The sequence below is a fragment of the Passer montanus genome, unplaced genomic scaffold (genome assembly GCF_014805655.1).
Source record: "Passer montanus isolate IOZ18808 unplaced genomic scaffold, ASM1480565v1 scaffold19, whole genome shotgun sequence".
Lineage (NCBI taxonomy): Eukaryota > Metazoa > Chordata > Aves > Passeriformes > Passeridae > Passer > Passer montanus.
Genome location: NW_024366480.1, coordinates 11,300,586 through 11,321,205, shown reverse-complemented (window position 1 = coordinate 11,321,205; position 20,620 = coordinate 11,300,586). Strand labels below are relative to the sequence as shown.

The 20,620-nt window shown below is 36.1% G+C and overlaps 1 protein-coding gene across 1 annotated transcript in view; it reads right to left on the bottom strand.

Moving 5' to 3' along the window:
• LAMA1 (laminin subunit alpha 1) overlaps positions 1–20,620 on the bottom strand; it is a 101,168-nt gene that overhangs the window by 19,073 nt on the left and 61,475 nt on the right. Inside the window, exons 28-45 of the mRNA XM_039706272.1 lie at positions 19,980–20,100; positions 19,697–19,834; positions 17,696–17,817; positions 16,714–16,800; positions 16,276–16,469; positions 15,152–15,294; positions 12,142–12,240; positions 11,060–11,171; positions 10,729–10,891; positions 8,184–8,394; positions 7,838–7,954; positions 7,581–7,744; positions 6,824–6,962; positions 5,538–5,631; positions 4,281–4,397; positions 2,682–2,864; positions 2,250–2,404; positions 286–429 (exon numbers count right to left, since the gene is read on the bottom strand). Coding sequence (XP_039562206.1) covers positions 286–429; positions 2,250–2,404; positions 2,682–2,864; positions 4,281–4,397; positions 5,538–5,631; positions 6,824–6,962; positions 7,581–7,744; positions 7,838–7,954; positions 8,184–8,394; positions 10,729–10,891; positions 11,060–11,171; positions 12,142–12,240; positions 15,152–15,294; positions 16,276–16,469; positions 16,714–16,800; positions 17,696–17,817; positions 19,697–19,834; positions 19,980–20,100 — 2,503 coding nt within the window. The remainder of the gene's footprint in view (positions 1–285; positions 430–2,249; positions 2,405–2,681; positions 2,865–4,280; positions 4,398–5,537; positions 5,632–6,823; positions 6,963–7,580; positions 7,745–7,837; positions 7,955–8,183; positions 8,395–10,728; positions 10,892–11,059; positions 11,172–12,141; positions 12,241–15,151; positions 15,295–16,275; positions 16,470–16,713; positions 16,801–17,695; positions 17,818–19,696; positions 19,835–19,979; positions 20,101–20,620) is intronic.

Genomic DNA, 20,620 nt, shown 5'->3' with positions numbered 1-20,620 from the left:
TAGGTCAGCCTTAAAAGACCTTGTAACAAGAGAGAGTTAACCATTTTGTGCCTTACTAATGAAAGGCTACAAAACTCACAGTTGTGAGGCTGTAGCACTGATAAGAAACAATAAACACCTGAGTCTGAATGTGAACTGTAGTCTCAAGTGCCTTGAATACTGACCCCAACAAAGGTAAAAAAACAAGCAGAGAACCCACAAAGAAAAGGCATATTTAAAACTTTTAAAAGTAATTTAAAACTTTTGGCTACCATCACCTTCAGTAAATGTACACCAGAAACTTACCTTTCCATTGCTACCCAAGTAGAAAAGGAGGTTATCTGGTTCAGCAGTTTTCACATTGAGTGTTAAGGTGTTGTAATTTGTAGATGAAATTTGGGGTTGATAGGCACGAATGCAATCTCTGTCTGCTGATACTGCAACTTTAATCTGGGGGGACAAGAAGAGAACGGAATCTAAACAAGTCTCAGTGAACACAGCACTCATTTGTGGAATATCTACTTAGCTTCTGACCAACAAATGCAAACCTTTTGCTGAGATCCTTCCATGCAATCTAAGTATTGCTACCTGGGATAGATTACTTCAATCTTCTAGGTGTCACATGATAAAGAGATTCACAAGAAAAAGGTATGAAATCTGTCTTACGCTCACTCAATTGGTAGGTTTGAATCAGTAAACAAACCATTCAAATACCTCACAAAACAACAATAAGTCTTGGGTCAGAAGACCATGTAGCTGCAAAAAGCCATGTCATAACATCAGAAAATAAAGATGCAGAAATTCAAAATGTTTTAAAATAAAGGAAACCATTTCTAGTCTATATGGAGAGATTTATTTTTTTAACTAATTAAGAAGGAGACTGTCTGCAACAATTCTGGCTACTTCAAATTTGTAACAGTTTACACAATATTAAAAAATACATTTGTGAATCTATGGCAAGTTCAATTTTTTTAAAGACTAAATAAATAATATTCTTATTGTCATATCCCTAAGACCACTGTTTAGTAAACTGATGAAAAATTAATCCAAGCTAAATGCAACCAAACTTCCAGCAGCTTGGTAGTATAGTGACAGAAAATCCATCTTAGCAAGAAAAAAGCCTTAATTCCTTTAACTTTATGGAATATACCTGTAACTACTAAATGCATATAGCATACATGTGTGTGTGCATGAATCTGGACACAGATATATAAAGTTTCTCTTACATAGCAAAACATTACAAACTAACAAACAAAAAAGACCAAACAAAAATGCAAACTAACAAAAAACCCAAACCCCCGCCCTCCCCAAAACCTGAAACAAAACAAAACCCTTAACCCCCACCCCCCCACCTCAAACAGAACAAATTCTCTCAAATTGGAAAAAGGGATTTTGCTAACACTTCTTTTCACCTTGCAGGAACTTCTGTGGCTTATGACACCTCAGAAAACACCATTCTCTTTTTTTTTGTAGTGGATTCATTAAGCTTCAGTAGACTGTGACAGAGAAGCAATAACCATATAATTAAGAAGCTTTGCAGAAAGAACTGAGTGCCTTCTTTAAAAAAAAAAATCCCCCTAAACCTTACAATAACATATCCACAAGTATGTCAATTGCATACCAAAAATTACTCATTGCAAAGTCATTTTCATATTTCTCTCACAGTCCATGAGATCCATAGTACAGCTGATTCACTTTTGCTGTCTTTAAGGTAGAAGCAGAGATTTAAAAACAAGTACACTGTCTTAAAGTACTCTGGATGGTCAACTGCTTCTCGCAAAGAACATATGGACATGACAGGCCATAGATGGCAAATTTATTCATAGAATCAACACTCTTGACAACAAGTTTGTCACGGTAGTTGATGTTACATGGGGCACCCCACATCAATCTCTAAATAACCTCAAAAATTAACATCTCATACTAAAGAGAATAGCAGTACCATCCTCCAACTTGTCTCTTTCTTATCAAAATCTCTGATGACTGCTCTCTGGCATACTATGTTTCATTATTTTTATAGGAAACAGGAGGAAATAGCAGATAAATTACTAGCTGGCTGTTCTGACAAACTCACAAATGCAATAAGAACTTTGATGCTAAAACCTTAAAATGTTGCCAGTATGATTTTAGCATCAGTCAGTGCTCTTTGGACTTCACTGAGACTCCACAGTAACAACCAGGTACCTTGAAAATAAATTTTAGGCTCCTTATCTCAAACAACCCCCCTGCTAAAGGTGAAAATTCATTAAATCTGGGATGATAGAACTTACAGATGCTGCCTGCTTGCGGGCCTGGCTGATAAGTTCTTTAATTTCAGACAGGTTTCTGTTCAGGTTCTCCTCTAGCATTTTCAAAGGTTTGAGTCTATCCAATAAAAGACTTGCTTGTGCTTCAACTTCTTTAACTTGTTTTTCAGCTGTGTATGCTGTGGAAACATAAAAGAAACGTTGAGGCAGGGTGAAATTGCTAAAATACTTAGCCAAGGTAGCCAGCTTGTGATCATTTTGGTTTCAGCAACTTTTAACATCAGTAAGGGATATACATCCCATGTGAATTCTCTAGAGGACTTTTTTTGAAAGTTAGCATATTTTTACTGAATTAGGAATAAACTCTCAGTCCATCAGACTCTTATTTAATGCCTGTTAAAATTGAATATTAATACTGCTTCTGCTAGCAATGACATTGCCACAGAGCAAACTTACCAGCTTTTGATGAATCAGTTATGAGTTCACTTGTTTTCCTCAAAGTGTCATTAACTTGGGACAATGTAGAAGATGTATGCATTAGCTTTTGACTGAACTCCCCAAAGTGACTTAAATCCACCACAGCACTGGTGTTTGCAGACACAGCCAGCTCTTTCACTTCAAGCATGTGTTTCCTGCTATCTGAAACACAGTTCCAAGGTCAAAAAACATTCAAAACTTTCATATATTCTTGTGACTAAGAAATGCCTGGCTTTGTAACAGCAGCTACAAACATAGTCAAAATACTAGGAATGCTGTAAATTACATTCCTGTCATAGTAAGAATTGTATTGTTGTTTCTTTGGGGAACTTGATTCTGCCCGTCTCATCATGAAGTTTCTATGAATGCATCAGGCTCACAGTGTTTAAGTTCCCTAAACGAGTGTTGGAACCCAGATAGTCTGAGACTGAGGTTTTGACTCCATGCAAAGCTGGTGAGGCAGAAGCTCTGTTACACCCTCTGGTTTTGGCTACAATCACCTGTAAACTGAGTGCACCACCCCCAGTCTCAGCCTGCCCCTTACACCCCCTGCCCACAAGAGTGGGAAGAGGCTGCAGCTGGCAAAAAAGGCCTGAGTTAGACCTCCAAGGATCCTCCTTCTCCACTCTCTACACAGAGAGCAATGCCACCATCAATCTCTGACCAGGGGAAAAAAAAGAGACAACTTCAAGAAGTGTAACAACAAAGCTGAAATCAAACAATGTTAAGCTGTGAGTTAAGGAGAACACTCCTGTGATTTTAATGATTTAATTTTCAATGTGTAGCTTTATGATAGATAGCATCCTGCAGCTCATATCCAGTGTAACATCATCACTACTATTACCCTTTAGCATGAATTAGGTCTTTGAATTGCAAAATGGGTATTTTGAGGCTTTGAACTTAGCATTCTGATCCAGATTCAGAGTAGACTCAAACAACCCTAGCAAGAGGTCTTTATCAATGTTTTTCTAACTCAAAATATATTATTAAGATTGGCAAAGTATTTTAGACCCTCTTATTCACAACTTCAAAGTAATTTTCTCTATTAGTTTCCATGAACTTTAGGTCTTGCTTTTATTCAAACTAATGATTGGAAAAAGAGGAATTCATTCATTTTAAAAAAGCACAGCAAATAGATTTTAATCAATTAAATGAAGTCTGCATTTACAACAAGAAAACATTTACATGCAGGCTGTAAAGTTCATAGATTAATATGAACAGTTTTGAAAGAAGCCAGAAAAGAAAGTGAAATCTCAGAGTTCCATATGTAAATTTCTCTGCATGTGGGATTATATCTTCTATAGCTTCACCCTCCTTACATATCAGTACAATTATATTTCTATCAGAGCCCCTCCTGATTCACAGCAATGTGAAGTGTGAATCAGACTGCAGACCTTATACCATAACCCAATTATGTTTAATGGGTTTACTGAAAAGAATGTAAAATATTTAGGAGGCTAAATGAAGTCTCCAGTGTAGTTCATTGCTAGGTTTCTGCAATCAGATAATAAACAGGGTTTTATTACCATTGTACTAGAGTTCTGTAATAAGGAGAATGTCAATATAAATTTCACTTACTGTTATGCAATGCTCTGAGTGTCAACAGAGAATCATTAAGTTGGTTGCCAATTTTATTAGTACTTTCCTGAATCTTTTCTACCTTTTTGTTCAACCCATTCAATCCAAATAGAAGTCCTGTTGAAAGAAATAACATGCATATAAACAAATACAATACAACCCACACAACACCAAAGTATCAATTTATATCATCAATTGAACTTTTTTTTTTCTTTTTTTTCAACAGAAAGAGCATTTTACAAACAGGAATGCAAAATGAATGCAGTATAAATAGATAAGCTCCTCTGGGTACTGCTCTGTTCAAAGCTATCCTTTTTGGCCAATTCCAGGAGACTTAATGGCTCCAAACATAGCAAGGAAATGGCTATAAATTAAAATTATTCCATGACTGTGAACTGTAATATTTTTTACAGTGTTCTCCATGTTTTATGTTATCTAACAGGAGCCAAATAAGTGGCTTTTTTCTATATATTTGTGATCTGTTTGCAGAATCCTCTCATTATAAATTAAAATATGCAGAATAGAAGGAACAAAAAAAGGGAATCCTGTCCATCTGAATTACATAATATTTATACATATTTGTAAACCACCAGTATTGCAAGACAACACTATTTTACAATTACAGTTTATCTCTGTGAAACATTCCCTTTCTGTCCAATTTTGTCAAAAATTTAACTTGGAGTTTGCTTCTGCTCCCACACAAAGCCTTTGTTAAAAATGCTTTTGAATTTTCACGGTATAGACTTCAATGCCTTACTAGTATTGTGGTTCAATGCCTTGCCTTGGAGTAATAGAAAAAACAAAAGTATTTTTGAGTTTATGGAGACAAAGAACTTCAGCTTTTTTTCTGTATTTTAGCTGTCCAGCAGGAACAAATAAAAAGGATCAGGATTTAATTAAAATTAAATTTAAATTAATTTTTTTGGAAAAACAGCCACTGCAAGCACTGCTTATACGTAAATGGGGTATAGTGAAGGCCAAATTTTGAATGTTTACAGAGAAAAATTTTATTCTTACCCAAAAAATGAAAATACTATGAGAATCCACAAAATATTAATCTTAATTGCAGGACAATATGTACATAGTCATATATATATATATATATATATATATATATATATATATACACACACACACCTTAGCTTACACTCATTAAAAAAAATAATCAACGACGTAAAAAAAAAAAAAACACAGCACAGCACAAAACAGAAATGGGGAAAAGAAATAGAGCCAGAATATGAATTCTACAGAACTGACCATCACTTTTTTTCTTCAGATTTTTAGCTTCATTCTGAAATTTGGAGCTAAGCAGTAGAGTTTCTTTTCCCAGAAGACTGAAAGACTCCTCTGGCTAAAAAACACAGACATTAAGTTGCCACATATGAAAAACAGAAAATCAACTGAAAACATTTAAGCATTTTCAGACCCCTACATAAAGTTATTGAACATTCGTGTTATTTATGAGATATTCTATTCATTACCTTATTAAGCATCCATTAAAAATAATACAAGTTGTTATCCTTTATTCAAGAATGAGACATTGAGGGTCTTTGTGTTTCATAATAAAAAAAAAAGATGACTATGAAAGAAAACCTAAAAAAAATTTTGTTTCAATACTGCTAGTGATTCGGTGCTGTCTCTTGGAAATTTTAATTCCAGACCTAATTCAAAATTTCCATCATGGAGCAATTTAAAGTGAGATATTTCAAAATCACAATCTTAGAGGCTTTCTTTTAATTTTCTCCAACTGAAAAAACCTGGAAAAACACCTTGAAGGATTCATGCTGTAGACAACTTTAATAAGACAAAGTGCTATATAAAAACATGAAAGCTCACAAAACAATGTCAACTTTTTTGATCACTATCATGTAAATGCATTCTCACACATTTGCTTGTGCAGGTATAATGTGCATGACAAAGACATGTGAGGGGGAAATTAAATTATGGGAAACTCTTAATATCAGACTGGGAGCTCGTCTGGTCTTTCTAACCAACTGTTTCAGTAATAATCTGATAATCTTTGAAGGCAGAGGGATGGTAGATGAGACACAAACATACATTTGTTATTAAATGTCCCCTACTAAGCAAAGTAGCTGTGGTTGGGAATATCCAGACAGAAGTGGAAGACTGATAGGTCAAATAAGGAGATCATTGAATAATTCCAAAGGTAGAAGGGAGATCTAGAGGTTTGGGAATTTAAGCTCTACAGGAATACATGTCAGATACCTGATATAAACCCTCATAGAATCAAGTCCAGTCCAGCTAAACATGCATTAGACATTAAAAAGCAAACAAGACAAAGGGAAAATGGTACTGTGGCAGAGAGAAAAGCAAGGTAAACAGAACTTGAGATGTGGTGTCATTACTGCCTTGGAGTAGGGATTCAGGATACAGTACATACTAGCTGGTAGGACAGGCTGCCATCAAGGTTATGCCTCCATCAAAAAGACTCAAGTTTTCAGCAAGTGCAGAAACAACTAGAATAAATATTCTTAAATGAGAAAGGGGCAGACATAAATTAAAGTACTGATTTTGATACTTACTAAATCCAAGGGGCCACTCACAACTCTAGATGCATCATCTGCCAAACTTTCTGTTCTTTCAATCACACTTTGAACGCTGGAGTGAGTGTAGATAGCAGCAGTTGTGTTCAGAGTCACATTTCTTACTCTGGAAAGGTCACTGAACAGACAATTAACAAGGAATCCTGTTTTCAATCAAGCACTGAGTTCCATGTCTTCAATTACAACATGCACATCTTTCCAGAATACATGATGCATTCTGAAAAAAATGAGCACACCTTGCCCAGTGTTGCATAAGGGGCTTTCAATTCATTATTTTGAACTCAAAGACCAAGTTAAAAGGTTTTCAATTACAGGGCTTTTTTCTATTTAGTTAGTTGCTGTTCTGTTTTTTTTTTTTCCCATTCCATCTCTATTTTTTTCTCCTATTTTGTTCCTTTTGCCTAGGTTAATTTTTTCAATTTATAAAGACCCTTAGAACAATCAAATTGTATTGCCTAAACAGAACAGAAACAAGCCCCTACCTGAAATGCAAAAGCTAAGCACAGATACAGGATCTAGGATAAAATTGTAAGCATCTGAAATCTAATTTATGTTAAATTTTGCTTTATTGAATTCATCTAGCTGTGGTGAGGTCAAGAATTGCTTAATGTTGCTCCAAGCAAAATTTTCTGTTTTCAAAACATGGGCAGGGAATTAGTTTAGTGAGTTATGCCTCTACCTATTAAATCTGACACTAATGTAAACCTCATAATTTTGTAATTCTTCAGTTGATTACCTCTCTAGTGCATCTGCAAGTTTTTGGAACTGGGTGGCATGTTCCTCAGCTCTGTATACCAAGTCAAGCACTCCTCTCACAGACATCTGCATCACCAGCTCATCCACGTGATGTCGCAGTTTGGTGCTCCACAGGACCAACCCATTCTGGTGGGCTTCCACATCCTGCAAAGAAAAGTTTCCTTTTTTTTTGTTTTTGTTTCACTAGCAAAATAAATTTGAGGGTCTCTAAGAGGATGTTAAAACTTATGGACTTACAAATGTAGAGTTCTTTACATCTTGGGCAAGAGCAGCAGCATCATTCAGTAGGACCTTCCCTTCTTTATTGAGCTTGGTCGAGATTTCTTCACCTTCCTTTATTTTTAGCTTTTTGTCCTATAGCATAAATCAAGTGTTTTATAGTAGGCTGATAAGCCAGCTATACTGATGAGTTCACATAACATAATATTGTTGTTTTCAAACACGGGTCTGGTTTCCTTTAAATTTTTAAGGTATCATATATATTGAAACATTTAAATATGCTTAAAAATGTAAAATATCAGCTTTTAAACACAATCACATATTTGGTATTTCTTATGCAGCGACACTGACTGTCCAGTCTTACATTTAACTCTGCCAGGTTGCTGGAGATGAGAGGAAACAAGCGATGGGTCTCATTGATGTTAGCGAGTGCCTCGTTCACCAGGTCCTGGGCATCCTGCAGTCGGCTGTTCTGCTTTGATAAGAATTGGCTGGCATTCCCTTTTAGTTCAGCAAGTTCCTGCTGGGGTTTGAGATACTCTTTCTGAACCTGGGTCAACAACTTTTCTGCAGCTCTGAAAAAGGAAAGTAATCAGAACTTAAAGAACCAGCAAAGGAGGAACTTAGGATTTCTTAAGGAGAAAAATGGCATAATGTGAAGTTAATTTATATGCATCATCATACTAAAGTCTGACATTTTTTTCTAGAATAGCAGACATGGTGGTTTAGTTATTCATCTTACCACACAAAATGATGACTGCCTGGGGAGAGGATAGTAATACAGTTCATAAACTTTGCATGTAATGACTAGAGAGAAAAGGGGTGAGTATGAATCACATTTCTTTGGACTTGATTTGGGACATACCCGCCCACATCAAAATCTCTGTGAAATGTTCCTCTGGGAGAACTCTATATCTGAATTGTAGTGATTCATATTTTGAATGTAGGATCAAAACATCATTTACAAGGATTGGCACTGGCAAGAAACAAGTGACCAGAACTGAAAGACATATATGCAAGAGCCCAGAAAAGTTAAATATCAAATAAAAATAAAGAATCTCATTTAAATGAACATGATATGAACAATCTCTGCACTTATATTTTTAATCAGCAACAGAGATTATCAGGCAAATATTAAATTCTCCCAAATCTGTCAGCTGTTAATTGCTTCAGCTATTCAATTTGGGAATATTTGCATCTTCATTTGAACACTTTCCAGCACTAAAGGAACATAAGTTATAATTATCCTGAAAGTCTACTCCTTGGTTTCTCTTCATTTCAGCACATATGCTGAACATTGCAACTCCTGAAATGGTATTTTTACATAAATGTTTGTCCTTGTTAATCTGAGTGCATGTAACATAGATCTTTAGCCAAAGCAAAAGAAACCTAGTTTATTACACAGTTATATACAGCAAAATGCATTCCAACTTCCTTATTGAACAGCAGATGTGCATTTGCATGTATTTCCTAAAACTAAAAATTCAGAATCCCTTCAATCAGAAGCCACAGCCTTAAAAAAGTTACAAGATCTAAAGCATTTTACAAGTCAACAATGGCTTCTGTTTCAGCATAGAGTAAAAAGGTTCTATTCCAAATTGTCTGTCAATTAAAGGCCTTTGCCTTTCATGGCAAATGTGTGGAGACCTCAGTTATAAATGTTGCCCAAAGTACATTATCACAAACTCAGTCCATTCTGAGTCACGCAGTAACATCTACTCCCTAAAATACAGACTAGCAAGCTGCTTATTTAAATAATTTTTTAATTTACAGCTGCATTTCTTAAGAAATTCTGCAGAGCAAACAACCTTATAGAAGTTACTAGCTCTCTTCTTCAATCTGTCAAAGGGCCCTTATCAGAGTGCTTTCAGAAATTTCAACAGAGAGTATAATTGAAAAAGTTAATTTGCAAACACCTTCTATAACAGCTCAAAAGCTGTTGATATTGAAAGTCAGAACATTCTGTTACTATGGAACAACACATCTGGAGACATATTTGAAGTTCCAGAAATGTATCATAAGAATAAATGCTACATTTCTGGTCCATTTTCATGTCTGTATAGTTTCTATACAGTTCTATATTCAGCAGAAGAGTCTGCTGAACAAAATGAGACATGCTACCAAGACAAACACCCTATCCTGCTTAATCCAAAGCACTTTATAAAAAAAAAAAGTCAAATTTTCAGAAATATTCTACTCTGGTCTAAATCCTTGTCCCCGAACTCAGTGTTAACATTCCTATAGGTTTTAGTGTGATATAGCATTAGTTAGTATTTCTGAACGTGGAACAAAAACTTTTCTGACTTTTGGAACAGTAATTTTTTATCTTGCCAAGTCTGGTAATAAGTAGTAATAGTGACTATAAAAGCCATTTCAAAATAGCCTTCAACTGGGGACAAATCAAGACAACAGAATACAATCCTAAGCAATGGCTCAGAATGCTTTTAAAAATGCCTTGGTTTTATTTGCAGATCTTTGTATTACATATTCCAGTGACAATCAATTGTCATGTCCTTCAGCAGGTCTGACATGTCCTGGGCTTGCAATTGACTGAGACAGTTTTCAGCCAAAACCAACACACAAGTGTATTAGGCTCAGATCTGAAAGAATCTGAAATCACTGAGTCTTCTGAATTATTGCAAGGGAATTTTGTATCACATCCAAGTTAACAGACTTTACTATTGATTTTACAGACTTTCAAAGTACTTTATTATTGATTTGTATCACATGGGATGACCAAGTATCACCAAATCATGTAACTTCAAAGCAAAGTTCACACAGCTCCACCTGGGCTAACTATCACACTGCCACTTATTATAGAAAAATGTTTCTTCAGCTATGTCTTCAAAAAAGCAGTGTTGCATGGCAGAGACATATGAGAAATCAAGTTTTTGGTAGAACAGGCTTACTTTAGGACTGTGGTAGCATTATGGTGCTGCTGAACAAAATCTTTCTTGCGCAATGCATCCAAAAGGGCAGAAATTTCATCCTGCAGACTCTGAGATGCAGCATTTGACAGTGGCAGATCCAGGCCCAGTGTTTCATTTAGTGACAAAGCAACTTCAGCAAGCACTGAGTAGGAGAATAAACAATTTAGTCATACCACTAAAAAAAGAGAACATATTTGAATCCCCTGTGCAAACAGTAGCATTGTTCATGTAAATAGGACGTTAAGAGTTGCAAATTATATACCCTTACTAAATTTTGTAAAGAAATGGGAATATCTTAAAAACAGGATACCTTTGATGGTTGTATGCACTGTGTCAATAAAGCCAGTCAGTTCTTGACTTTTATTCCTGGTTTTCTGAGTCATTGTGTCAAGTTGCTGAGCTTTTTTCAAAAATCTAGTTGTCTAGAATAAAATCAGAGATGATATTTGACAGTTCTCCTAAAACACTGATTAATTCCTGACCCTTATCTATGGTTTTTATGCTTATTTTCTTAATATTGAGAATATTTTAGTTTAAGGAAACAATGCTTTGTGATAAGGTAAATCAAACTGCTTTAAAAATCTCTGATGCTTCCATCCTTGCATATGCCTTAATTGTGTTTAAAGTTCCAGACTCTCAGATCAGAGTTATCAATTATTTCCATAATCAGTAAGCTCATAATTAGCAATGCTATTTCTTTAACTAAGTAAATATTACATAATTTTTTTAGGCACAACTAATGTTTGTTAAGAAAATCACTGTTCTGGATACATCAATATTAATGCAATACAATAACAACACTCAGTAGAAGCACCAGATTAGATTCTCTATACATGGCCAGAAAATTATAAGAACATTTGTTCAGCAAATGAGATCTAATGGCTGAAGTACTATTTCCTACCTACAGTTATTCTCCTGTTAAGACTGGATAAAGAATACAGATGTTGTCTATTTTTCCTGTGAGACTTTAACAAAATTTTTTCTCCTGAGGTCATTTTAAACACAATACTACAGGTATCAAGGACTTTTTGGTGAACATTCAGCTATGACATAACTTTTAATTAGCTTCACATATGAAAACCAATGAGAAGAAAGTAACTCACTCTCTCCAGTTTTAGAACATTAAATGAACACCGTAGTAAAAAACTTTTAACTTTAATAGAAATCATGTAAATCTCCTGGAAAATATAATAAACCACTGTCATTTGCAGAAGATTTCCACAAAACAATTAACTCCCCTTTTCGGGAAGACTACAGCATGGACTGAATTCTTTCACTGAACTCTATAGATTTTAAGTAATTTCTGAACAAATCTCTAACATTCTGCTATTATGCTATGAAATCTCAAATGATTTATCCAGATAGGCTAAGAATAAAGAAGCCAGCACCTACCTCTTCATGCAAGTAATCAATTCCTCCTGATAAATTCAGAAGATTTTCTTTTGCTGTATCTAACGAGTAAGTTGGGTCTTCTCTAGGAACTACAGACCTCTATAAGAAATGAGAAGTGACAGCTCATTGTAATTTGACGACTTTGTTGCAGGTCCAGAAAATTTGGGAAGAAAATAACTATGTACACTATTTAGATTATTTATTTGTTTATAAGAACTGATTTTCAAAGCACACAAGATGACGTAAATTAATTACATACATACAGTTCATGCAACACAGTGTACCATTTATTTAAATAAGCAAGAATCCAGCCACGTTGTATTTTTAATTGAGTAAAAAGGAAAGAAGCAGCAGTTCTGCATTCCTGATTCTCAATTTCACCACAGTCTGAGCTACCAAATAAACTACTTTGAGGAGTTCCAAGGCCCTTCAAATTAAATATTTCATCCAGAACTATAGCTGCTGTCATTTCAGCAACTGGTCCTGTAAGAACAGCTGCACTAGGGTGTGTCTGTGAGGATGACCCTGGAGATCAGCAGTCCTGTGGGTCCCTTTGTCAAGGGGAAAGAATAATAGGCTGTATTTGCCCTCAAGGTCACCTCAAACCTGCTCCATACAGCAATAAATAGATCATTGTACCCAAGACTATTATATTTGATACAGTCAAGGCCTGCAACAGGATACCACTTCTCTAAAGATGCAAAGAAACTTAGGGCATCTCTTACAGGGAAAGCAAGTCTAGGAAAGGTTATTTTTAGATTTCAGATGATTCAGGGCCAATCATCGTAAATACCATAATAGTTTTATATACACACACACACGCACACACATACATATGTACATGCACATATATATAGAAACACACACATAAAAAGTAAAATCCAAATTTTTAAAGAAATAATAGACAATAGTATCCTTGTGTCAAATGAAAATTTCAAATTTCACTTTTCCTCAGCATGAAGAACAAGTGAAAGAGAAAGCAAAAGCTCTTGAGCCTTAAAAGCCCAGCAGGTTTCTTTAAAAGCCTAGTTCAAAAAAGCAGGACAGGACAGCAACCAAGTTTAGGTATAATCAGGAGGAGTAAAGCAGAAGGCTTTAACTAAAAAACAGAACTACTGAAGTCTTCCAATGGACTGGAGGTGCAGAAGCAACGAGGAGTGGACAATCTGATTTGGTAATGTTGTCATTAATGAAGAACCTACAGAAAGGTACAGAAAAGAGGAAGTACTCGAGTTCCTATCTACCAGCATGAGGCAGAAGCAACACAGTGAGGGGAGCAGCCTTCCAGGGAGGATCTGTAAGTGACAGCAATAACCTTGGGAATTTTCTGGCCTCCAGCCACAGTTTCTCTGGTACAAGGCAAAAGGCAAGGTAACCTTTAAAAATCCAGAAAAAGGGTAATACCTGCTTCCAGAGAAAAATTAAAAGGCTATCAACTTACCCCCACAATTAAGTTGTTTAAAAAAGCACTGTGTCCCAACATAAATGAAATTATATGAGTCACAAGAAGTTTTATATCACTAAGCACCCCACTTCCAAGAAAGTGACATCTGGCTTTGATTTAATTTTAATATTGAAAAAATGTATACACTAAAACTTAAAAAGTAAGAAGAAAGTAGAGAATTACTTAAGTAGTTAAGATGAACTTACTACAAACTTACTATAGTTAAGAAAGTTAAACTCAATAAGCAAGTAGAAACTTAAACTGCCCTTATTTTTACATAAGATTTTACTTTTCTTTGCAATAACATGCTCAATAAAAACTACATATGAATAATGTTTCCAAGTACAAGATGATGGTGCTCCTATACAAACACAAACTAATTACAGAAAGCAAGTGAATTGTATCCTTGAAGTATTACAATAATTCAGTACAGTTAAGACTTAGGACATAAAGGAAGGAAAGCATAACTGAAGCTTTCAAACTAAAAGGTTAGCAACTAAAATTAAAAGATAAGAGTACCTCTGCTGAAGCATAAACATGTAATTTAATCAAGTTTGCCATCAATTATTGTAACTATTAACATTTTGAAGTACACTGATTAGAACTCATTCTGCCTTATATCTTAAATAGAAGAAATAATTTAAAACTTTAATTTGCTGAATTTGGCAGCACAAAAAGACTCACATTATTTTGATTTTCATGTGATATGGTGAAATACAAAGAAGATAGCTTTGTTTCTGACTCAGAGCTTGTCTTCTTGACTATTGCTGAGAAGACTCTTACCAATACATGTGCTTATTTTTAGTAGTCATGAAGCAGGGAGGATTCTGTTTATCTCTGGTTTTGTGCAGAGGCCACATGAACCTATTCCTTAGCAACAATACATGACCTTCTAGAATCACAAAAAGTGGTATTTCATGCTTTGTTCAAGCGGGGGAGGAGCTGAAGGGAAGTTAGCCCCAAGCAGTAAGTGTCCAACACTGAAACATTCCACCTGACTTTAATGTCCTGAGATGAAGGATAGAGTAAAGCACTTGGACTGCCACACAGCCAAAAAGAAAGCAAACTGCTGCACCCCAAGCTCCCTTGCTAATGGCAAAGCAGCATACCAATCCAGGGAAGGACCCAGGGAACTCTAGGGAAACCCCCTCTAAATCTATGCCATGGCAGCTCTTTAGCAAAGGGACCAAAAAGGGAGAAGACCTGGTCTGCTGTTTCTATTTCACCACTGAAAGTTAATCCTCTTGCTGGTCAGACTTAATAATGCACATAATGCACACAAAGCACATGCATACAGCACATTCAAAAAATCTGATTGGTGATCGAAAAACATATCAATCCATTTATTTAAATGGCAGTGCAATAGATGAAAAGAAACTTATAGAGGCAGCCAAATAACTTAAGGTATATTTCCACAGCAAACTTAATGGTCTTAATCTGGTATCACACATATTGAAGCTATGAACTTCAGGAGGCCTTCTGTCAAATTACCAGCACCTGTGGGTGGCTGCAAATTTTGCTTTAAAAGTGTGACTGAATACTTCTGCTGTTTATGTGTTCATTTACCTTCAGATGCTGCGTTGCATTCTCCAACTCTGACAATATCCCATAAGGTACACGGTCAATACCAGTGAGGTTCACTGAAAGCATGGCCTCATCGAGATTATCCAAACTGTTTAACAAAACTCCTGTGCAGTTGTCATCACAAGCTAAATAAACAATTTTAAGAAAGCAGTATTAATATTAAAATGAAGACAAAAAATACTACACTTTTGACTTTTGTTTTAGACAGTATGTGCCTTCATCTTTTGAGTTAAGAGTGTTAAAGTATAATAACTCTGAATGGACAGATTAGTAGTCTTGCCTTTCCCTTCTTGCCCAAGAGTGAACTTATTCCAAACACATTCTTCTTAGGTTAGCACACATTAGAGCCCTATTGGTCCTGCTAACTATTGAGCTGCTTGCTGTATCATAAGCTTATTGAGCCTATTTAGCTATTTTGCAATAAATCCATGTTGAAGCCACTCAGTCAAACAGGTATGGCAGACAGGAAATTCAAGCCTATGGTCCTGTAATTTCATTTATTTCTCAGATTTTTTAATTTATTTATACAAAATAAAACCAGAGTTCTAAATCCCAATTCATTATAGAAGCAGATTGCTTCACTAGATGTGCCTTTCTGCTACTTACACTCTCATAAAGAATTACAAAAGTAATTACTGGGGGAATATGACTTATTGTTGGTGGAGAATGCCTATAGACCTGGCATAATTTCAAAAGTATTATTACAGCAACCTCACATCCAAAGGGTGAATGACATAGGAATTCAAGATTTTGCAATAAAAAAAGATATTATACAGTCAGCAGAAGTCTTAAAAGTCTCTTTCCTTAAACTTGTTTGAAACACTAAATAAGCCAGTTTAAGGATTAACTGCTTGGCTGATGTTATGATCTCTACTGTAGTTTCCTGTGTGTTCACAGAACAGCTGAGGTTGGATGAGACCTCCAGAGAATACCTTCTCCAAACCCCTCTGTTTTACAGAAATAATAAGTTGTTAGGGTTTCTTTCCTTCACAGAAAGAACAGGGCCTGACATCATAAACCCATCCGGGGAATAACCATGTGCCCCTAAATACCACTGGAGCAGACCACAGCCCCTTGGGAAAGTAAACAATTTGCAAAGCACCTACAGACACACTCGTCCTCCAGCAGAAGATGCCTGGGCTCACACTCCTCGCAGAGCTGTCCCGTTACCCCCGGCTTGCAGAGGCACTGCCCGGTGGCACCGTCGCAATTCCCGTGAACGGAACCGCCCGGATTGCACTGGCACGGACGGCAGCTGCCACCAGGGAGCCCAGGGGCACCGTAGTAGCCAGGGGAGCACCTACAGGGAGGGATGGCATGCTGAACATCACGGGGTATTCATCCTGACATCAGATGTTACATTTACTGACAGCTTGGGGCTGTTATTAATAGCTCAACAGTAATCAGCAAACCACCCCAAGTCCTTGAGCACTCATTTATACACTTATTTATGAACACTGAATAATCTGAGTGCACATATGGCTCATATTAACCAAACTGCTCTGGGGAGTTGGGAATAAATTGGAACATCATGTGTAACTCACCTTTCACAGTACTGTCCTTCATATCCTGGGAGACAGGCATCACAGTGGTAATCATGAACACCTTTCAGGACACAAGTGGGACTAAAACTAGGGGAAGGATAAACAAATACCTGCTATCATATGAATAAAATACCATAAAAAGATAGATAACACCTTCAGCCACAGGCTAAATACTATAAGCAACAACACCTTCTGTTTAATATGACTGCATTTCTCTAGAATTTATACTTTAAATTAGTTAAGTTTGCTTTCCCAATGCAGCTCCATTACTGCAGAACATGCCAGAGCACATTATGGCTTTCCTCTGAAAAGGTAAGACAATGTAAAATGGATGTTGTATGATATGGCTAATGCATGTAACTGAGACTTGCATGAACACACCAGAATCACTAGGCTCTCATTCTGACTCAGTTATACAAAAGCAAACAACAAATATGCTTTTTAAGCTTCTGAAAAAAACCCAGCCTGTACAGAATTTTGTTTTTCAAAATACAAAGTTAACTGTTCCTCTACCAAACAAGCAGAAATGTAAATTTTAGACAAAAGAGTATTTGTTCTTCCCCTTGGACTGATCTCATGAAAAGTTCCTGCATTGAGTGGGGATGGCCTGAATCTTTGTAAACACAAAAGTACTGTTCTCCAAATGAAGAAAAAGACTCACATTTGATACTAAACAATGTCACAGCAACTTAGTCAACAATCTATAAAACAGTCTGTGTCTGCTACATCTTAGAGAAAAAAAATATTTTTTCTAATATTTTTATTTTAAAATTTCATAGAGTTACTAGTACAGCTCAGAATGCAAGCTCCCTTTACTAAATAAAAATAGGCAGCATTCAAATGTCTAAAAATTAAGGACACATAACAATAACCAACCTCTACTGTCATAGTGTAGGAGGAGCAGAAGGAGTAGGAGGTTGGAGGAACAACACAAGAAATGGGAATGGTAAAATGTACAGTGGATTTAGTAAGTTCTGATTACCTGGCAGGGTTGGCTCTGGGACAGGCACAAGGAGAGCAATCATTGGCAGATCCAGTCACTTTCCCATAGTAGCCTGGGGCACAAGCACTGCAGTAGTCACCAACAGTGTTATCTCTGCAGTTCTGAGACACAAAATTCAGATGGTTTAAAACAACAGCAAAAGACAGGAGTACTTATCTACTTTATCAATACATGTGTACAGTTTCCAACAATGATCTCTACATGTCACTACCCCCAGTCAGCATTCTGTGAGTGAAAAAACTTTTTATGCAAACAAAATGCCAGCATATTTTCTTTTATGTGAATGCCCCTTCAGGAAGGCTGACCTAATTTCTTTTTTAAATTTCCATAAAGTCTATGTATTTTTGCTACTATTAATCAATTCAGGTCAGGACATCACAGTACAAAACAAAAAATCCTACAAAAAACCCCTAAAACAAAAAATCTAAACAACATAAAAGAAATAAGCAAAAAGGAAAAATTAAACAGAATACCTGGCTTTTCTGTTTCAGTATTTCAGCAAATGCTGAGGTCTATCCACAGTTGGGATTAACAGACACTATATTTTATTTGTCAAGATCAATAACCAGTGCTGTTAATATTAAAACACTAAAACTATCCACAGTTGGGATTAACAGACACCATATTTTATTTGTCAAGAGTACTGATCAATAACCAGTGCTGTTAATATTAAAACACTAAATTGGTGTTATAAACACAATTTAACTGAGTAGTACCCCAAGTGAACAAAAACATTTTTCTGTTTTTCCCTCATTTTTTCTTTTAACCTTTCTTTTTCTAATTTTGTATTTCATACACCTGCTATTGTGTATTTTGGGTTGGTTGGTTGGTGAGGTAAACAGTAGCAATGCAACCTCCTATTTTATGGGAGCAGAAGTCAGATGAAATCCCACTCTCTTGCCACTCTTATACCACTCAGCTGGAAATGTCTGAGTAATAATCCCAAGACAGATGACTTGCTAACCCTCAACAAGAAACTAAGAGAAAGAATAATGAATATTCACCTCTGTGAGAGACCTATGCATCTTAGCCTTGCAGAAGTGAGAACCTTAGTTCTTACTCATGAGATACATACTTTTGTACAAACCTGAAAGCAAAAGAGTGGCTTAGAAAAGCCTCAAGGACTAAGGAAACTAACTTAGAAACTAACTTCAAGAATTAATTCAGCAGAAGTTCACTTTGAACTAACGCAGTCATCACTGGAAAATAAAGCGACTGAGGGGAAAAAATTAGAAAAAAATACTGAACAGTGCCAGGGAATGGACTTAATATGCCTTATTTGGTTAGCTGAGAATTTGCTGTCCATAGCCTGTCAGACCAAAAGAAAGAGGAAATGTGTTATCATATGTGACCCTTCTTTGCAACCTTTGTGACACAATGAGAAAAGTGACCAAATCAACTTAGCTGACGCATATCCCTACAATAATCTAGTCTCTGGACATTAAAAAACAAGCCTCATTTAAAGCTGCCCAGAGGATTCTTTCCCTGAGAAAAATTTACCTTTGAGGCATATCCCTACAATAGTAGTCTCTGGACATTAAAAAACAACCTCATTTAAAGCTGCCCAGAGGATTCTTTCCCTGAGAAAAATTTACCTTTGATTTAAGTCTGTGGTGAAGTATGGCTTACTGCATGCTTTATTTCTTTTTTTGTGTGCCTAAGAAGACTTTGTCCAGAAGCCCAAAAAGTCTCACAGAAAAACAGACAAATTCAACTGATGTAGAAGTAATACTAAAAGTAAAATTAAAACTAAAATAATTAATGTTTTTGAGTATGTTAGTGCCCCAAAATCTTGGTAATTTTACTGAATGGGCTGTATGGGAAACTACTCAGATTTGCCATTTTGCAGAGTTGGGGGAGGGGAAATCACATTTTATTCAAGTAGTACAGCCATATACTTCTCCTAAAAACTCCTTGGACAGGTTACTGCTGTTGTATGCTCAGGTGAAATCAATAAAAGAATGTATAAGAGGTACATACCAAGCACTTCCCAGTGTCAGGATCACAGGTTTCACTGTGGTTGTTGCACTGACATGGCACACAAGGTGCTATCAGAGTGTGAGGCTCTCTTACACTGAGCTCTGCATGCTTTCCCCTGTAGTATCCTGGAGCACAGCTCTAATTTTAAGCGGAGTAAAGCAAAATTTTAAAGAAATTATCACAGCTATCAACAGCAACAACAACTTCAAAAGCCATTGAAGTAATTTATTTTTTTTCACTTTCACACTATTAGACACACAAAAAGGACTCAAGGCATCAGTACCTGGCAGGACAATCCAGTGTAACCAGCAGGACACCTACATTGCTCTACAAGATGAGCTAGAGGTCTGCCCAGATGCATTTCTTCAAACTTGACTGCAATTTCCATTGAGATATTTGCAATTCTAAAAGATATATGCAGAAGAGAAAGAAGCTTAAGAAGTGCTTAAATGCTTAAAGAAGCAAGAAATGCTTAAAGAAGCACAAAATGAAGATCAAAAAACATTTTTGTGTTTCAAGGTCAGGGCTACAATACATAATCTTCCATGATTTCCCATGCAAACATCTCAAAAACTGAACATTTTCTACTTATTTATGCATTTCAAGAATCTACAACCAAGCAAATCAGAAATTATTAAAACAAATCAAGCTTGATCCCTCCCCTCTCAGTCTGGATAAATTCCCAAATCCGCCATGCAAGAGTATGTAATTCTTCCTCAGAAATACTGGACAACTGCATTTGTCTTGTGCCACAATTTTGGACAGAGCTAACGAAAAGATAATTGAGGGCATGTGAATAAAAAGTAACACAAAATCTGGAGGTGGAATCAGATTTCTTCAGAGCTGTGAAGACGTACAGACATTGGGTTTTCACTGGATGCACCTTTGCTCATCTTGTTTGTTTCCAGATTGACTGATGAAATG